The sequence below is a fragment of the Fopius arisanus genome, unplaced genomic scaffold (genome assembly GCF_000806365.1).
Source record: "Fopius arisanus strain USDA-PBARC FA_bdor unplaced genomic scaffold, ASM80636v1 scaffold00100, whole genome shotgun sequence".
Lineage (NCBI taxonomy): Eukaryota > Metazoa > Arthropoda > Insecta > Hymenoptera > Braconidae > Fopius > Fopius arisanus.
Genome location: NW_011887839.1, coordinates 249,971 through 264,654, shown reverse-complemented (window position 1 = coordinate 264,654; position 14,684 = coordinate 249,971). Strand labels below are relative to the sequence as shown.

The following is a 14,684-nucleotide window of genomic DNA, read 5'->3' as shown; positions in this document are numbered from 1 at the left end:
TATCCTGCGGGTACGGCTGAATGATTGATGAGTCAAACAATATCGTTTCAGTATTTTATTCCATCTCTGACACTAACTGCGATCATTCAGTTTCTATACATTCATATTTACAATTTTTATCGACTATTTACAAATAAATACAGAATTATTACATATGTACACGAGCAACGTCAACTGATAACATGAAAACTCGAATGCAGTCTCTTAATTACAGTGACTTGAGCAAATTCTTAATAATACGGATATAGATTCTGGAATTAGACTTCCTCCTCGTCAACGACAATCTTGCTCTTGATGACTCGTCTGACAATCAGAGCCATCATGATCACCAGTGCAGCGCTCATAACTCCAGTGACAGCGGCCCACGGGTAAAAATTCTCGAGCTTTTTTTTTATCCGCCAAACCTGAACCGATTTCGGTCTTGTGTCGATTTCAATTGAGAAACTGCCAGGTCCATCATTCGATGCAATTCGCACGAGATACTTAGTACCAGGTAGAAGTGATATCTGAGCAGTTCTAGTATCAACAACCTGATTACCCATGAGTCCCCCAGTTTCTGGCTCCCACGAGACAACGTACGACTGCTTCTCCATCGTCGGCCTGACCGATGATGCCTGATTTTTAAAAACCGGATACGAATCCCTGAAGCCCATGTCAAACTGTAGCTCATCTTCGTTTCTCCTTCTGAAGAAGAATCTACGGAAGATCTCCTCGGGGATGGGCCTGTCCTTTCTCTCTCGCCACTCCACGAGTACCTTCTCACCGTATTTCTCGAGATAGGACTGACGTACACGATCGTTGAATCTCTTCTGCTCGACATCACGTTGTCTCTTCAGTTGGTCATCAACGTCACGCCAGGACAGTGTCGCTTCGACCAAAGGCCCATCCTTGAGAGACTCCAGGGTTGGTGTCCACTCCTCCCAGCTGTAATGCCTGATCCCATCCTGAAGGATCACCAGGATCCAATTGTCTGGACGAACTGATGGCTGTCGTAATCCGCAGTAATAACCGTATGGCTTCCAGGCTCCACCGACTCGGTGCAACTCAACTGCAACATCGTATCGACCCAATTTAACTGGGCCTTTAGTTGGTGCTGGCAAACTCGATGGCAGGTATTCCTCCTCTGGTCTTGTTGTGCGATAAGAGCAGGCAGTCTGGCAGCCTTCGCACTGTACAGAAAAATTATTCCATTAACACTTCATAAATTATTCAAATTACTGAATGATTAATTGAAGTCGTTTATTAAACGAAGACCAAAACGTTTGAAATGGGAATGAAACGAAAGAACAAGTTATCGCCGTTTTCACTTATGAAATTGAATTCACTCAAGTTCTCGAAGGAATAATCAAATAAAAAGAGGAAATACCAGAATTGAGGGAATAATGAAAATAAGAAAGATATGAGACTATTGCATTTTTGTTTTCGTTCTAGTTCTATCCTAAAGGATATTTATCTCAATGGGAAGCTACGAGCATCCCGGGTAAAAAAAAAATTGTAATCGGAACATTCTGTCCAAATTTTCAAAAAATTCCGGGAAAACTTTCCAGAAAATTTCTCTTTTGAAACAAAAAAAAATCGGGAACCAAAACAATTATATTTTTGGGAAATGTTTTTTATAATTTTCTAGAAATTTTAGTGAATATAATTTTTTCTTTTATTTAGATTGTTGTTTTCTTACTTTTTTGATTTTTCAATATTCTCAAAAAAAACGCAATCTAAATAAAAAAAAAATTTCCCATTCAAATTTTTGAAAAATTATTCAAAACCTTTCCGAGAAATGAAATCGTTTTGTTTTCCGATTTTTTTGTTTCATAAAAAAAATTTTCTGAAAAATTTTCCAGAAGTTTTTTGAAAATTCGTTAAAAATATTCCGATTTCAATTTTCTTTTACCTGGGATCGTAAAAAATTCAGAATAAAGGCTTTATCATTCCTCTCGGATTTTTTTTCCTGTCTCTCTCTCTGATTGGTCGGAGGAGATTCGACAGTGAAATAATGGCCTGTTCCGGGGCCATTTGGACTAATTAGCCCTTCCAAGACCCTGGACTAATGTCCTATTCCAGACAGTATACATGACTCAAGCCCTGAAATCCGAAGATTGGGTGGAGACCAACGCAAGTCTACATCGTAACGTTTGAGATAACGAATCGAGATGTTTCTTTTTATTTTGCTTTGTGTTTTAAGGAAACTGAGATCTCCCGGTTTTTAAGTTTAGTCGTCATAAATGTGTAGATTATTCCCGGCGTCAGATGAGAATCTAGAGAGTGGGAATAAAAGGGGATAGGACCTAGGGGAAAAAGAAAAACGCTCGGACCCCTCCCTTTTCCCGTACTTATAGGGGCGTTTGGTGTTCCATGAAAATCGACAGGTAGGCCCTTTTTCAGGATTTTCATCCACTTTTTCTTTCTTTGAGAATGAAAAAAAAAAGGCCAGCCTTATTTGGAGGGAAGATCGATTGGGTCCACCGGACGATACAATTTGCTTTCTTCTCGGGGTTTGGGATTTCTTTTTTTCTCTTCTCCTTTGTCCGTCTAGTTCTCGAACCCATGATTTTTATGTTCCCAGGGAATCATCGGAGGTGACATTTCGGGAAGTTGACGAACAAAAAAAAAACCGGAGATTACCGCTGAATGGTGCCGTAACTAAAAATTCTTTGTTTACGACTTGCAAAAGGAAACATACGACCGGTTAATGACCAAAAAATTGTGCCCGCAAAAACTACAAGAGCCCTTTCTGCCCGCGAAAAAATGATAACCAAAGGATAAAAAAAATCAATTTATTCATCGAATTTATTCAACGATAAAATAACTCAAAAGGCCCTGGAGTAGATCCCCTAACGAGATACAAAAGGCAAATAAAATACGCAGGCAAATGAGTCGCATCTCTCAAAACAAACACGGCAATAACTCCTCTTCCAAAATTTTTTTATTCCCATCTCATAAGCACCTTCCCCCCAAAACAATTCGAGCAAACCGCCAAAAAGAAAAAAAAAAAAGGAAGAACCGAAATATTAATACTCACACGAAGATTTTCGTCTCCTTCGCAAATGGATTTCGTGGCCTCCCACTGTGTCTCGAGGGAATCGCAATTATGCCAGCACTGCAACAAAATAAAGAAGAACAAATGAAATTACAAGTAAATTAAAATGAAGAAATGAAAATAACTTGATAATGATGTAAAAGAAGAGTGAAAGAAGAAAAAAAGTGAGGGAAAAAAGGAAGAAAATTGGCGGAAGGACGGAAGAAAGCTAGTGGTGGGAATGAGTTTGAGTGAAAGGTAAGAGGGAGAATCATATGAAGAGGGAGAAGAGGGAGAAGAGGGAGAAGAGGGAGAAGAGGGAGAAGAGGGAGATGAAGGGAGATGAAGGGATAAAAAAATCATAGAAGAGTGGACGGCGAATAAAAACCATCAAGCCGTTGGGCTGAATTGGGCGATTTAAGCGAGGTCGGTTTTCTACGGTACAACGAAGGGTATAACCGAGGTATAAGAGAGCATTTTTTTTCTTCTTCTTCTTTTCAAGTGGAGGCCCTCTGAATTAGCTCCAACCTGTTCCTACTCCAGCCACATAACAGGCCATGCTCTCTTGGTCGTCGTTGTCTTCGTATTTATTGGCATAGCCATGCTGCGCTGGACTACCCACATTTTTATTCCATCCCCCTCCTCCCTCCTTCCTCCACCCCCACCACCTTGCCATCCACTTTTTTTCTAATTTCTTTTATTTTTCATTTTGATTTTTTCTTTTTTTTTTTTATTTCTATCTCCATTCTTCTTCCAGCCGGGACCGCCAAGCGTCTGGTTTCATATTATATACCATTCGGGCCCAGAACTTCTTAGAAGTCCCCTGCGGCATCACAACCCACTAATGATGTTTTCTCAAAAACGAATCAATGCTCGAGAAAAACTTATGGTTCACTTTAAACTGGGTCAGGCTTTTTTTTTTTTCTTTTTGCTTTGAGAAATTTATTGAAGTTCTTGGGATACTTTGGTGAGAAGAGTTTTTAGTCGTGTATTTTCTTTCATTTTTACACTGCACGTGACATTCTGGTACTCCCCGGGCACGTATTCCAGTCGAGTTTGTTTGGTAATGTCAGATAAATTCTGTGAGAAATTTAGAAACTCGGGAAATAATTGTACAGAATTTTAATTAAAAACTTGATATTTTTAGTTCTGATAATTTTCTCGTAATAAATTCCGTTAAAAAATTGAGAAAATGAATTGAATTCCCATTTCTCTTGAAAATTCCTATTTTCTTGAGTTCTCAAGATAAATAAAAAGTGGAGTAATCATTTCTAATTGAACTCAAAATCAACCCCACGTAATTGAGAATTAATGGAATGAGGACTCCTCATGCTTTGAAATAGTAAAAAGCGTGGGTAAATGGAAAAGTGTCAGAGAATCTCGATCTCCAAATTTTCGAGCATGAAAATCCAACCGAAAAGACTGCCGTGTCACCATCCCAATTAGACTTTCATAGTCCCCCCACAAAATAATAATCATCACACGTGCAGTTGACCGTGGACAGATAAATGGACCCCCTAACTCCAAAAATTGTTATTCCGATGGCGTATCCGGTAGGGGGTGCGGGGATTCCCCATGGGGACGCGCCTAGAGGGGGCATAAATTTGAATGGATGATTGTGTTCCGCGTGTTCCTCATCGTATGATTCGAGGCGCGTACGATTCTTTTCGTCTCAAATCGATTTCTCTCCCTCCCCCCCTCCCCAAAATTAATGGACACCCCCAAATACGTTCACCAAATGAGCAACGCCCCAAAGGGAGGAATCAAACTCCCTTTCTGATGCACCATGTGCGTGAGATAATCGTGATTCCCCCATCTGTCCTGGTGCAGCCCCGCGTGTGGACCACCTCGATTTTTCAATGCCAGTAATAATAGAAAAAAGACAAGACAGACGGATTTATGGGTCGCGATAAATCAAGAGAAATCCCCAGAGACGAAATAACAAGCCCCCGAGTTACTTCAAATCAGTGAACTCCGGTTTTTTTGTTCCTTTTTCGACATGAAGAAATAGATTTTTCATCTTATCCATGAATTTCTCAGAATATATTTAATCATATTGAATTGATATAACAACTGGTTTCGTTTTTTTTTCAATTTGTTTCCATTTGTTTCCATTTGTTTCCATTTGTTTCCATTTATTTCCATTTATTTCCACTTGTTTCCATTTGTTTTCATTTGGAAAATTAGAAAATTGAATAATTGAATAATTGAATAATTAAAAAATAAATAATAATAAATAGACTTACATCATTGCAAATATTTTCAGCCGGGTTGAATGATCGATCGCAGGTTCCATCGGTGCTATGCGTTTTAATACACATAATTTTGCACTGAGCAATCCTCACGATTGGTCCAAGATCAAAACCCTGTCCCATGGTCACGCAAAACACAGATAACACAAGGATCCACAGCGATGACATGATTAAAAAAAAATCCTGGATAAACTGGAAGTGGCACTGACACTACCGGTTACCTCGGGATAAACTAAATTTCGATGTCGAAAAATATTCGGCTGTACGATTGAACCCTCGGAAAAATTCAGGATCAACTGTGACCCCTCGCCGCTCCGGGGTATCTTATATAGAGGCTTTGCCCCACCGCCGAAAATTTTCGGGCTCTTCTCCCTCCACAAGCGCAGAACCTACACTAGAATGCCGAAACCTTTGGACGAAGAAGAAGAGAAGAGCATCCCTCGTAATTACCCAATGGGTCCAGCGTCCCCTTGGCATATGGCTGGGGTCTTTTGCCTCCGGGGACCACCAGTGCCGCCTTTATTTCAACGCACAAATTGTTTCTTCCCCATTGCCGAAAACCATGTGCAACTACAGGACTCACGTTCCCAAGTGCAAATAAATACTTGGAGTATTGCAGGTTGATGGATTTTTTATCCCAAAGCTCGCGGAATTCAATCTATTAAAATAAAATCGCAGAATTAAAAATGAGAATGAAAATTTAAACAACGGAAAATTCTCGCGTTAAAATTGTTTGTCTACCTTCAACTGATATCACCTGCTCCTGGTTCGTTATCACCTCCTGCTTTATGACCCCCAATTTGTGTTTAAATTCCTCAATGTATTTTATTGTTATTGTTGATTGGCCGTTAGTCGCCAGTCGAATGACTAGAGGAACACCTGAAATACCTATCTGACCAATGGCTCAACTCATAAACTAAATAGAGTGGGCCTTATCAGTTTTAGGGGCTATTTCCTAGGTTTGAAATGACTCTTGAAGCCATTACCGAATCTTTATGCAGTCTTTATCGGTAATATACTGCACCGAGTGAGTACTCGGTACTCAGACACCCAAAGTTAGGATCTCCCCTGAAATTCAGGGAGAATTGTCTTCCGATCCAGGACCTCCTGGGGTGACAATTAGTCCCAGCTCCTCCCACACGGCACTCTCGGAAAATTGCTCTTGAATTTTGGATTTTACACTTGAATAAATAATTTTCATTTAAATAAATGTTCAATTCACACTCGTTTTTCAGAAATTTATTTGAAATGTCTAGCAGTCTGAAAAAAAATATATTTATCAAACATAAATTATTAAAATTCACTTGTCACGATAATTTCAGAATTCTGAGGTATTTGTCATGAATTGTGATGGAGTAAATGTAGTCCAAACATCCTGGATCTAAATTCGGGTGACAGGTATCTTAAATTTTCGGAATGGATCCATGAAAACATTTGGTGGGAGTGGTTCCTTGGAGATGGTAGAAGACACTCCACCGGAAGTACCTCCGATGCCCTGTATTTAGCATTTTTTTTAATATATCCTCTTCGACTCCACCCTCTCCACGTGTTCACCTATGACAATGAACAGGATGTGTACAAATAAGGGTATTTGTCTCGTTGGTCTGATTGTCGAGCTGAAATATATTCCACAGTTGGATCCAAGACCCACCCCTGGAATATAGAAAATTCTTTGGCGAATGGAATTTTTCTATTCATTAAATTGGGGTGGTGCTCACTATTCTCATCTTTTCAATTCACATCGTGAGGTTTTTCTGTTGAAACTATATTAGTACCATTACACCTGGATCCCATGCCTCGAGACTAGATACGCGAATTTAATGGTCAGTGTCATTTCCGAGAAGCTATTTGCCACGACTAATGCTTCCTCGAAACTTTTTCCGCCACTCATCTCTTGTCGATCCGACATCGGCCCTCGTATGAGGAGATAATTGACAGCGGTTTCGTATCAAAATCCTTTTTCTCTTTTTTTTTTTTATTATTCAGGGAGACGGAGGCCCGTGGACCTTGGAATTATGACTGTCATAAATAGCTGGGATGGAATCCTCATTAGGATGGTGCGGTTAATTGAGTGATATTTTGTTGGATCGCGGTGGTTTATGAGTGACTAAATTCAGGGGACACTCAGAAAAATATTTCTCATTCATCCGGCCAATTTCTTCCTGAAAATTCCGATTTTTTATTGACACCATTGATTTTTCCCGATTGATTCCGATCTTCAACTCTCGCTCATTCTGAAAAAAAAAAAAATCGTTTCCAGCATCCCCCGGGGAAACTCTCCACCGATTTTTTTACCAGTAAAATACATCAATCCAAAAAAGAAAAAAAATAACAACGGCACATACCTAAATTCTATTTGCTCCCCTCGCACTGGAGCATCCGGGAATAAATGTTTTGTTATTCGATTGCAATCGAGCTGAAAATCGGCGAACGCTGGGCACTGGAAAATCCAAAATTCATCGAACAAAAGATCGAGACAGGCGTGAAAGTATTTATTCTTCTCCAAAGGTATATTTGCGTCAGAAATATTCTCCCATTTGCAGCTGAGATATTTCACGCTTTGTTAGAGATCTCCGAGCTTTCCTGTTTCACCTATTATCTTTTCTTTCCTTTTTCGGTTATGTATTGAAAGTATTAGAGTATCTTGCGCCCTGTTTGTCTAGGATCAAATCCATCGTAAGTCCGGGGTGCCTCTATTTACCGGAGGCTTACGGCTTATCGTACACCATCTACACAGCCTGGAATATTGTTTATCGAGAATAATCTTGGGTTCGTGGGGATTAGGTAAGACCAGTGCCAATTATTCATGAGTTTGCATTAATTACACTCGACCAATAAAAATATTTTCCTCCGAGGAAACCCTTCTATAAATTCGTAAATTCCCTGAGACCTCAGTCACACGCCATCTGAATTTTCAATTCCATGAATTTAAGTTGAATTTCCTTAATGCTAAATAATAAGTCATTTGTCAATGGATAATTGTTAATCTTATGAAATTACAAGGGGAGAACTGAATTGGAGTGCTCCTTCATCCCCGAACAATCTCAAAAAATAATAAATCAGGAATTGATCCCTGGAAAATATTTTGGGACTTTAGCTTTGAATCCACCGGAATTCCCCGAGATTATCCACACCTCCAGAAAAATATCCAGCACCTACGTCGTTTTAAACGTGTGAAAAGCATAGAAAGGAAATAAAAGGAGGTTGAAAGCAGACAAACAGTAAAAATCCACAGGCGGTGTCTAACAAAGCAGAAAATTTACAGTGAAAACTTTGAAAGAACGAGAAAGAGAGACTGTGGCAAAGAGATCCAAGAATAGAGTGTATACACCCCAGGTACCTTTTTCAATCCAAAGTTTTTCGCGTCAAATGCGGAGACAAATTTTCATTGTTGGCATTATTTTTTTTCATGCCCATTTGAGTGACACTAAAGATACCAACAGGATAGCTGAATTTTTCCTCCGATTATGCCACTAAAATGGGGGACAGGTGGTAACTGGCGGCATTATCCTGAGATATTTCTATTGTTGCGGGTAGATTTTTCATCGTGGGTCAAGTATACACAAATGTGTGCTGTGTAATGATGACAAATTTACGGAAAAGTTTGAATTTATGGATTTGAATGGCTCCAGGGCTTATCGAGCGAACACACTCCACTCGGTTACTCTCGGAGTTATTGGCTTTCCAGAGGGAAGGGATATATGGTTTTGGCCAACAGGATCAATTAGGACCCGTGCCAGTATCGAGAAGATCCAATAACTTCAATACCATATGAGTAATTCTCATTTTTCCATCCATTAAGGTACGAGGCTCTTGCACTCTCTGCCCAATTGACCACTTTTTTTTATCTTCATCCACTCCCTTCATCTCCCTACTCCTTCATTCCATTTTATTTCTTCATTTCAAACTATCTCATTTCTCCTTAAATTATCAACATTCAGTCTTCTCTATTTTTCATTGCCAATTGGAACGATTGGAACGATTGGAACGATTGAAACAATTGATATTGCCAAAACTAGAAATTTAATCGTTTGAAACTATTTTACGATTTACCATTTTTTTCATACTTTCTCCTTCAGTTCTTTCCCCTCGTAAATTAACAGTTTATTCTCTCCTCTTTTTTCTCCCTTTCTCTTGTATTTTTGGTTTTTCGACCATTCGGTTGAAATCACCGTTGTCTCTTTTCTCCCCAGTGGCTTTTACGACACTGGCTTTATTTTCCTGGGCCAGGAGTTGAAAATTACTGCGCGTGCAACCTCGCATATAATTTAGTGCTGCAATCGAGACAGGCTGAGTCCCAAAAATGTCTATAGGCACTTGCACTGGTAAATTCCCTCAGCGAGTCCCAGGGTATTCCTTGTATTCGATGGTCCCTCCGCAGGAAGTTGTGGCGACCCTCCTTTGCATGACTCTTCCACTCGTTTTTTTTTTTATTTATTATCCCTCGTCAGGCATCACTCACTGTAAATCACCATTTTCACCATGATTTTTAACTTTCGGTTTTGGTGGTCAACCAAGGACTTCCGAATATTTCAAAATTTCTCTCCCTCTTGTACTCCCTTTGTTCGGCATCTCTTCCATTTGTAATGCTCCACGAGAAATTGCACCCTGACTTTTACTTTATTTACTGCGGTCACGTCAGTTGGACCTCCGCTATGACGACCCCATGGTTTACCTCCTGGGTCTGTACATCCTTCAGGCCCTTCCTCATGGGGAAAATCCGGGAATAAAATCTCTCACTTCCTTTGAAGCATGTGTTGTGTCACAGATTATTTTACAATTTTTGGAAAAAACACATGAAATCAAATTATTCGTCCCTGAATTACTAAAAATTTCCCATTTTTTTTGGCAATTGTTGGAATATCAAGTTAAAATTCATAGAAATATATTGAACTGATTTATGATGAAGCAAAAACCATTGTAGGGTTCTTTCTTTGGTGACGAATGTTCTTATGGTCTTTGTGGCTAGTCTTTAGTCTCTTGGAGATATTGATAGAGTTCAGACGATATTCTTCATCCTGCGATTTTAATAAAGAAATAGTGATTAGAATTTATTAAATGTGTTTTAATTAATTTAACTATTCCATTTCCAATCGCAATATTTTTTGGACGTACTTTCTGGGCAGCAATGGCTATCGATAAGTGGTGGAATCCGAAGGGTAGATTCTGACCGGCTTTACACTTTGGTCGAACGGTTTGTCTTGACGACCATATGGTTGCCGCAGGCAGGTCATTATTTTTCTCCATCCCAAAACCGACGAGAGATACGAACGTGTAAAAGGGAAAAAGCGGTAAAAAGAAATGGCAGAGAGTGGGAGGTAAGGGGGTGGGTGGGGTAAGTTGGGCCATGTCGAAATTGCTTGAAAATTGCCCACGCGGTTTCCAAGGATAATTTCATAATTCGAGATTTTTAATTTGAATTTCAATTCCGCGGTTGCGTCTCCGCATCGGGGCCCGTTGTGTTTTATATTTTCTTCCTCACCCATTCTCTCTATAAAATATGCTAAATGCTGCGAATGGATCGCCCCCACCGTGCAGAGGCCCCCGAGGGCTGTTGTTATTTTGAAATTATGAATGTTGCAAGATGAGAGTATAATAATCGACGGGATATGGCTGGGGTTAAAATTTTTTTCGGCTCTTTATAGACTGCCCTTATAATGCTACTTGGGTGAAAAATAAAATGGGAATAGGGACACGTGTGGAACATCGGGTCTTTCGGGAAAGGAAGGAATTCCTAGGAGAATTCGGGAAAGGGAAATTATTGAGGGCTCCAGGCCACTCTCGGTTATTTATCGACCTCAACCGCGAGAAATTTATGGTTCGCGGTAATTTGTCTCTTTTTCAGCCTCTCCTTTTCTATTGGTGCGACCACACTAAGTGGTTCTGCGGAAAACCCAATCCTTTATTTATTTATCAATAATTCAGATTCTGCGGGAATTATCAGTATTCAATTATTTTAGCAGTCGACAATTGATTTTATAATAGAACTCTCGGAAACGAGAGAATATCATAAATAATAAAATAAATACACAATAAATACACAATAAATACACAACAAATAGACTCTCCAGGGATTGGATCGAAGTTTCCTGTCAATGCGGGAAATTCAATCTTCTGTTATTGATACTGAAAAGAATTCGCTGACAATTGGGTCAGAGGTTCTAGCATTGAGAATGATGTACACGAAATTGGGATCAATGTCACTCTTAATGCACTGAAGAGACGAGTGTAATAAAAGGAATGGAATTAACCCGATAATACCCAGGACTTGTTGGAGAAAAGATGAGCTTCCCGCATCCTAACATCTCCGTGTGCCATATGCCAGATGGGGGTGGATCCCGTCTAAATCTAGAAAAGCGCATTTTTCCGATTTTTCGAGGTGAAACAGATGGTCCCATCGGGCGGTTGGAGAATCATTTTTAGGACAGTAAAATTCAATGCATTTGCCAGCTGCTGTCGGTGATGCTACATGAATGTCAAATTTATAAATGCCCCGGGGGAACCCTTGTACTCGGAAAATGGCTCTTTGATTTTGTTTTGAAAATTTTTTTTCACTCCCGGGAAAAATGATAACGCGAGACACGTGGTGGGAGGTGCGGGGAGATGACATACGTGTAAAATCATGAGTGTGTCATGGACCATTAAAGCAATTAACGAACCGACAGACATCTGAGGCGGTGAGAGGCTCTTCATAATGATGCCGTAGTGACGAAGATTGATAAGAATGTGGTAGTGATTTTCGGTGGTGAATAAACACTCGTGTTTACACTCAACGCTCGTCTCTTTGACGGCAGTCCCTCAATTTGTTAGGATTTATTATTAATCATATCGATTTTTTGAGGATTCATTGAATGTTCGTTTTGATTCAAAATTTTCAAAAAAGTATCAGAGGAGCATGAAAATCGAGCAGGTATTCACTGAAAATTGAAAATTCGAAATTTTTGGAAAAGTATCAGGAGAGCATGACAATTGAGGAGGTATTCACTGAAATAGAAAAATTCGAAATTTTTGAAAAAGTATCAGGGGAGCATGAAAATCGAGGAGGTATTCACTGAAATTGAAAAATTCGAAATTTTTGAACAAGTATCAGGGGAGCATGAAAGTCGAGAAGGTATTCACTGAAATTGAAAGATTCGAAATTTTCAAAAAAGTATCAGGAGAGCATGAGAACCGAGGAGGTGTTGACGGAAATTTGAAAATTCAAAATTTTTGAAAAAGTATCGGGGGAGCATGAAAATCGAGAAGGTATTCACTGAATGGACCGAATGTCATCTTTTATTTAAATTTTATCTTTTTAGCGTAAAATACATTAAAATTTGAGATCAAATTTGTGTTTCGGGAACTACTCTAATGATTATAAAAAAAAATTTTAAAAAAAGTAAAAATTATTGAAGGGCGCTAAAGAGCGATATTGTTGAGCGATATGGTAAAAGGGATCTACCATGTTAACAAAAAAATGATAAAAAAATACGCAACTGTATTTTTGGTTAAAAAGCTAAAATTTAAACAAAAGTCGCCGTTCGATAAATAGTCCACCCGGGCTTTAATTCAATTTTTGTGATTCGAAAATTGGATGAAAGTCATTGATGTTCACCTGATGTCGTCTGGAGTCATATTGAAATTTATTCTTTTCACACCTGAAGAACTCAATGCTTTGTCCGTGAATCCTTTGAAGGAAGTCTCCTAAAAAATCATAACATTGTGTTACAATAACAATGACTGCCTCACGCAGTCGCGTGATTCCTCGGCAATTGACTGAAACACTCGGACAATGCCAGATTGCAAAAAGGCATCGCCACATAATGCAATATTATGTCTCGGAGGCTTTCTGCGAAACAAAATTGCCGATATTTGCCAGTTCTTTTGGCTCTATCCTCCGAATTATCCCCGAAAACGCAACTTCTTCCCCGAGAGAATGGCGCAGGTGTCAGGAGACACTCAATCCTCAAACATATATATTTATTTTCGCGGAAAAATGGGAAACAACAAGTGATTTCACAGAAATAAATATTTCGAATCCCTCGGGGTGTTATTAATGTTCCAATAATTTCGAATTTTCAATTTTCAGTGAATATCTGCTCGATTTTCATGCTCTCCTGATACTTGTCCAAAAATTTCGAATTTTCAATTTTCAGTGAAAACGCAACTTCCTCCCCGAGAGAATGGCGCAAGTGTCAGGAGACACTCAATCCTCAAACATATATATTTATTTTCGCGGAAAAATGGGAAACAACAAGTGATTTCACAGAAATAAATATTTCGAATCCCTCGGGGTGTTATTAATGTTCCAATAATTACGGATCACATTCGGGATCTTTAATTAGTTGACGCCCATTTTAATCCCACACATCCCAGTGTACGTCGATCAATGAAAATCATTTCAACCGGAAAATTCGGGTAGACCGTGGAGGGATCCTCAAAGGGGCCGACGGGAATGGGAAAATTCACGGCGATTCTCCAGCAAAATCCTCCCAGAAAATACGAGGCAGTGGCTCCATCGAAATTTATCACCATTTCCTCTTTTTCGTTGTCTCTCGAGAAATTGAATTACACTGTGACTTGCATTTTTCTGTTATGCCCGATGAGATTTCCATTTTTTTTCAACGCCTACGGTTTTCCATCTCATTAACTTGACAAATAAAAAATAATTGAAATGTTTTTTCTCTTCAAAGCGATAGAAGTTTAATTTTTTTATTTAACTTTCTCAATCGAAACTAATTTGTTCGGTACCTCAAAAACTACTCACCCAATTCCACTTTCTCAACTCCAATTCGAGTTGATAATGAAAAATATCGATCGAGATTATTATTATTATTATTATTATTATTATTATTATTATTATTATTATTATTATTGTTATTATTATTTGTTCAATTTTTCCGTGAAGTTAACGAATTATTTATGAGACAGGAAGACGCTGTGATGCCATCCGAAATGATACATCAGTCGTTTGATGATCTTTCTCCAGAGATTGTCGAAAAGATCGACACGATCCAGTGAGATCTTGCTGATAGGCTCGAGTTTTTAGCTAGAATTCCAAATTTTATTCTCCTACGTGGCATATACCCCACAACAACAACTCTCAACTAAGAGATTTATCTCTCAGAGGAGAGAACGAGAGAATTTCCTGGCATGCGAAGAGCAGAGGGCCACCAGAGACCGGGATCTTCAAGTATAGGCTTCATCTTTTTTTCTTATATTCTCTCCTCTTTTATTTGTGAAACCTCTCCCTCGTCTCTTCGGGGTCCCTTATACCTGCAACCTGGCCCACAATCTAAACTACAAGGCTCGAGGTATAAAAGCCCACTGATCGTGAATTGGCGCATTGTGGGTATTGGGGGCCTTTCTAATAGATTTAACAGTTTCCTTTGGCATATGTCAGGCCACGGATCGATGGTTATGGATAATGTGGAAAC

At 39.2% G+C, this 14,684-nt stretch overlaps 1 protein-coding gene across 1 annotated transcript; it reads right to left on the bottom strand.

The window, feature by feature from the left end:
* Positions 1–58: 58 nt before the first annotated feature.
* LOC105271076 (uncharacterized) lies at positions 59–5,536 on the bottom strand. The gene is made up of 3 exons (XM_011312409.1): positions 5,263–5,536; positions 3,020–3,097; positions 59–1,169 (listed from the first exon to the last, which is right to left on the bottom strand). Exons 1-3 carry the CDS (start codon positions 5,434–5,436, stop codon positions 258–260), a joined length of 1,164 nt encoding a protein of 387 aa, XP_011310711.1. The 5' UTR covers positions 5,437–5,536; the 3' UTR covers positions 59–257.
* Positions 5,537–14,684: the final 9,148 nt, after the last annotated feature.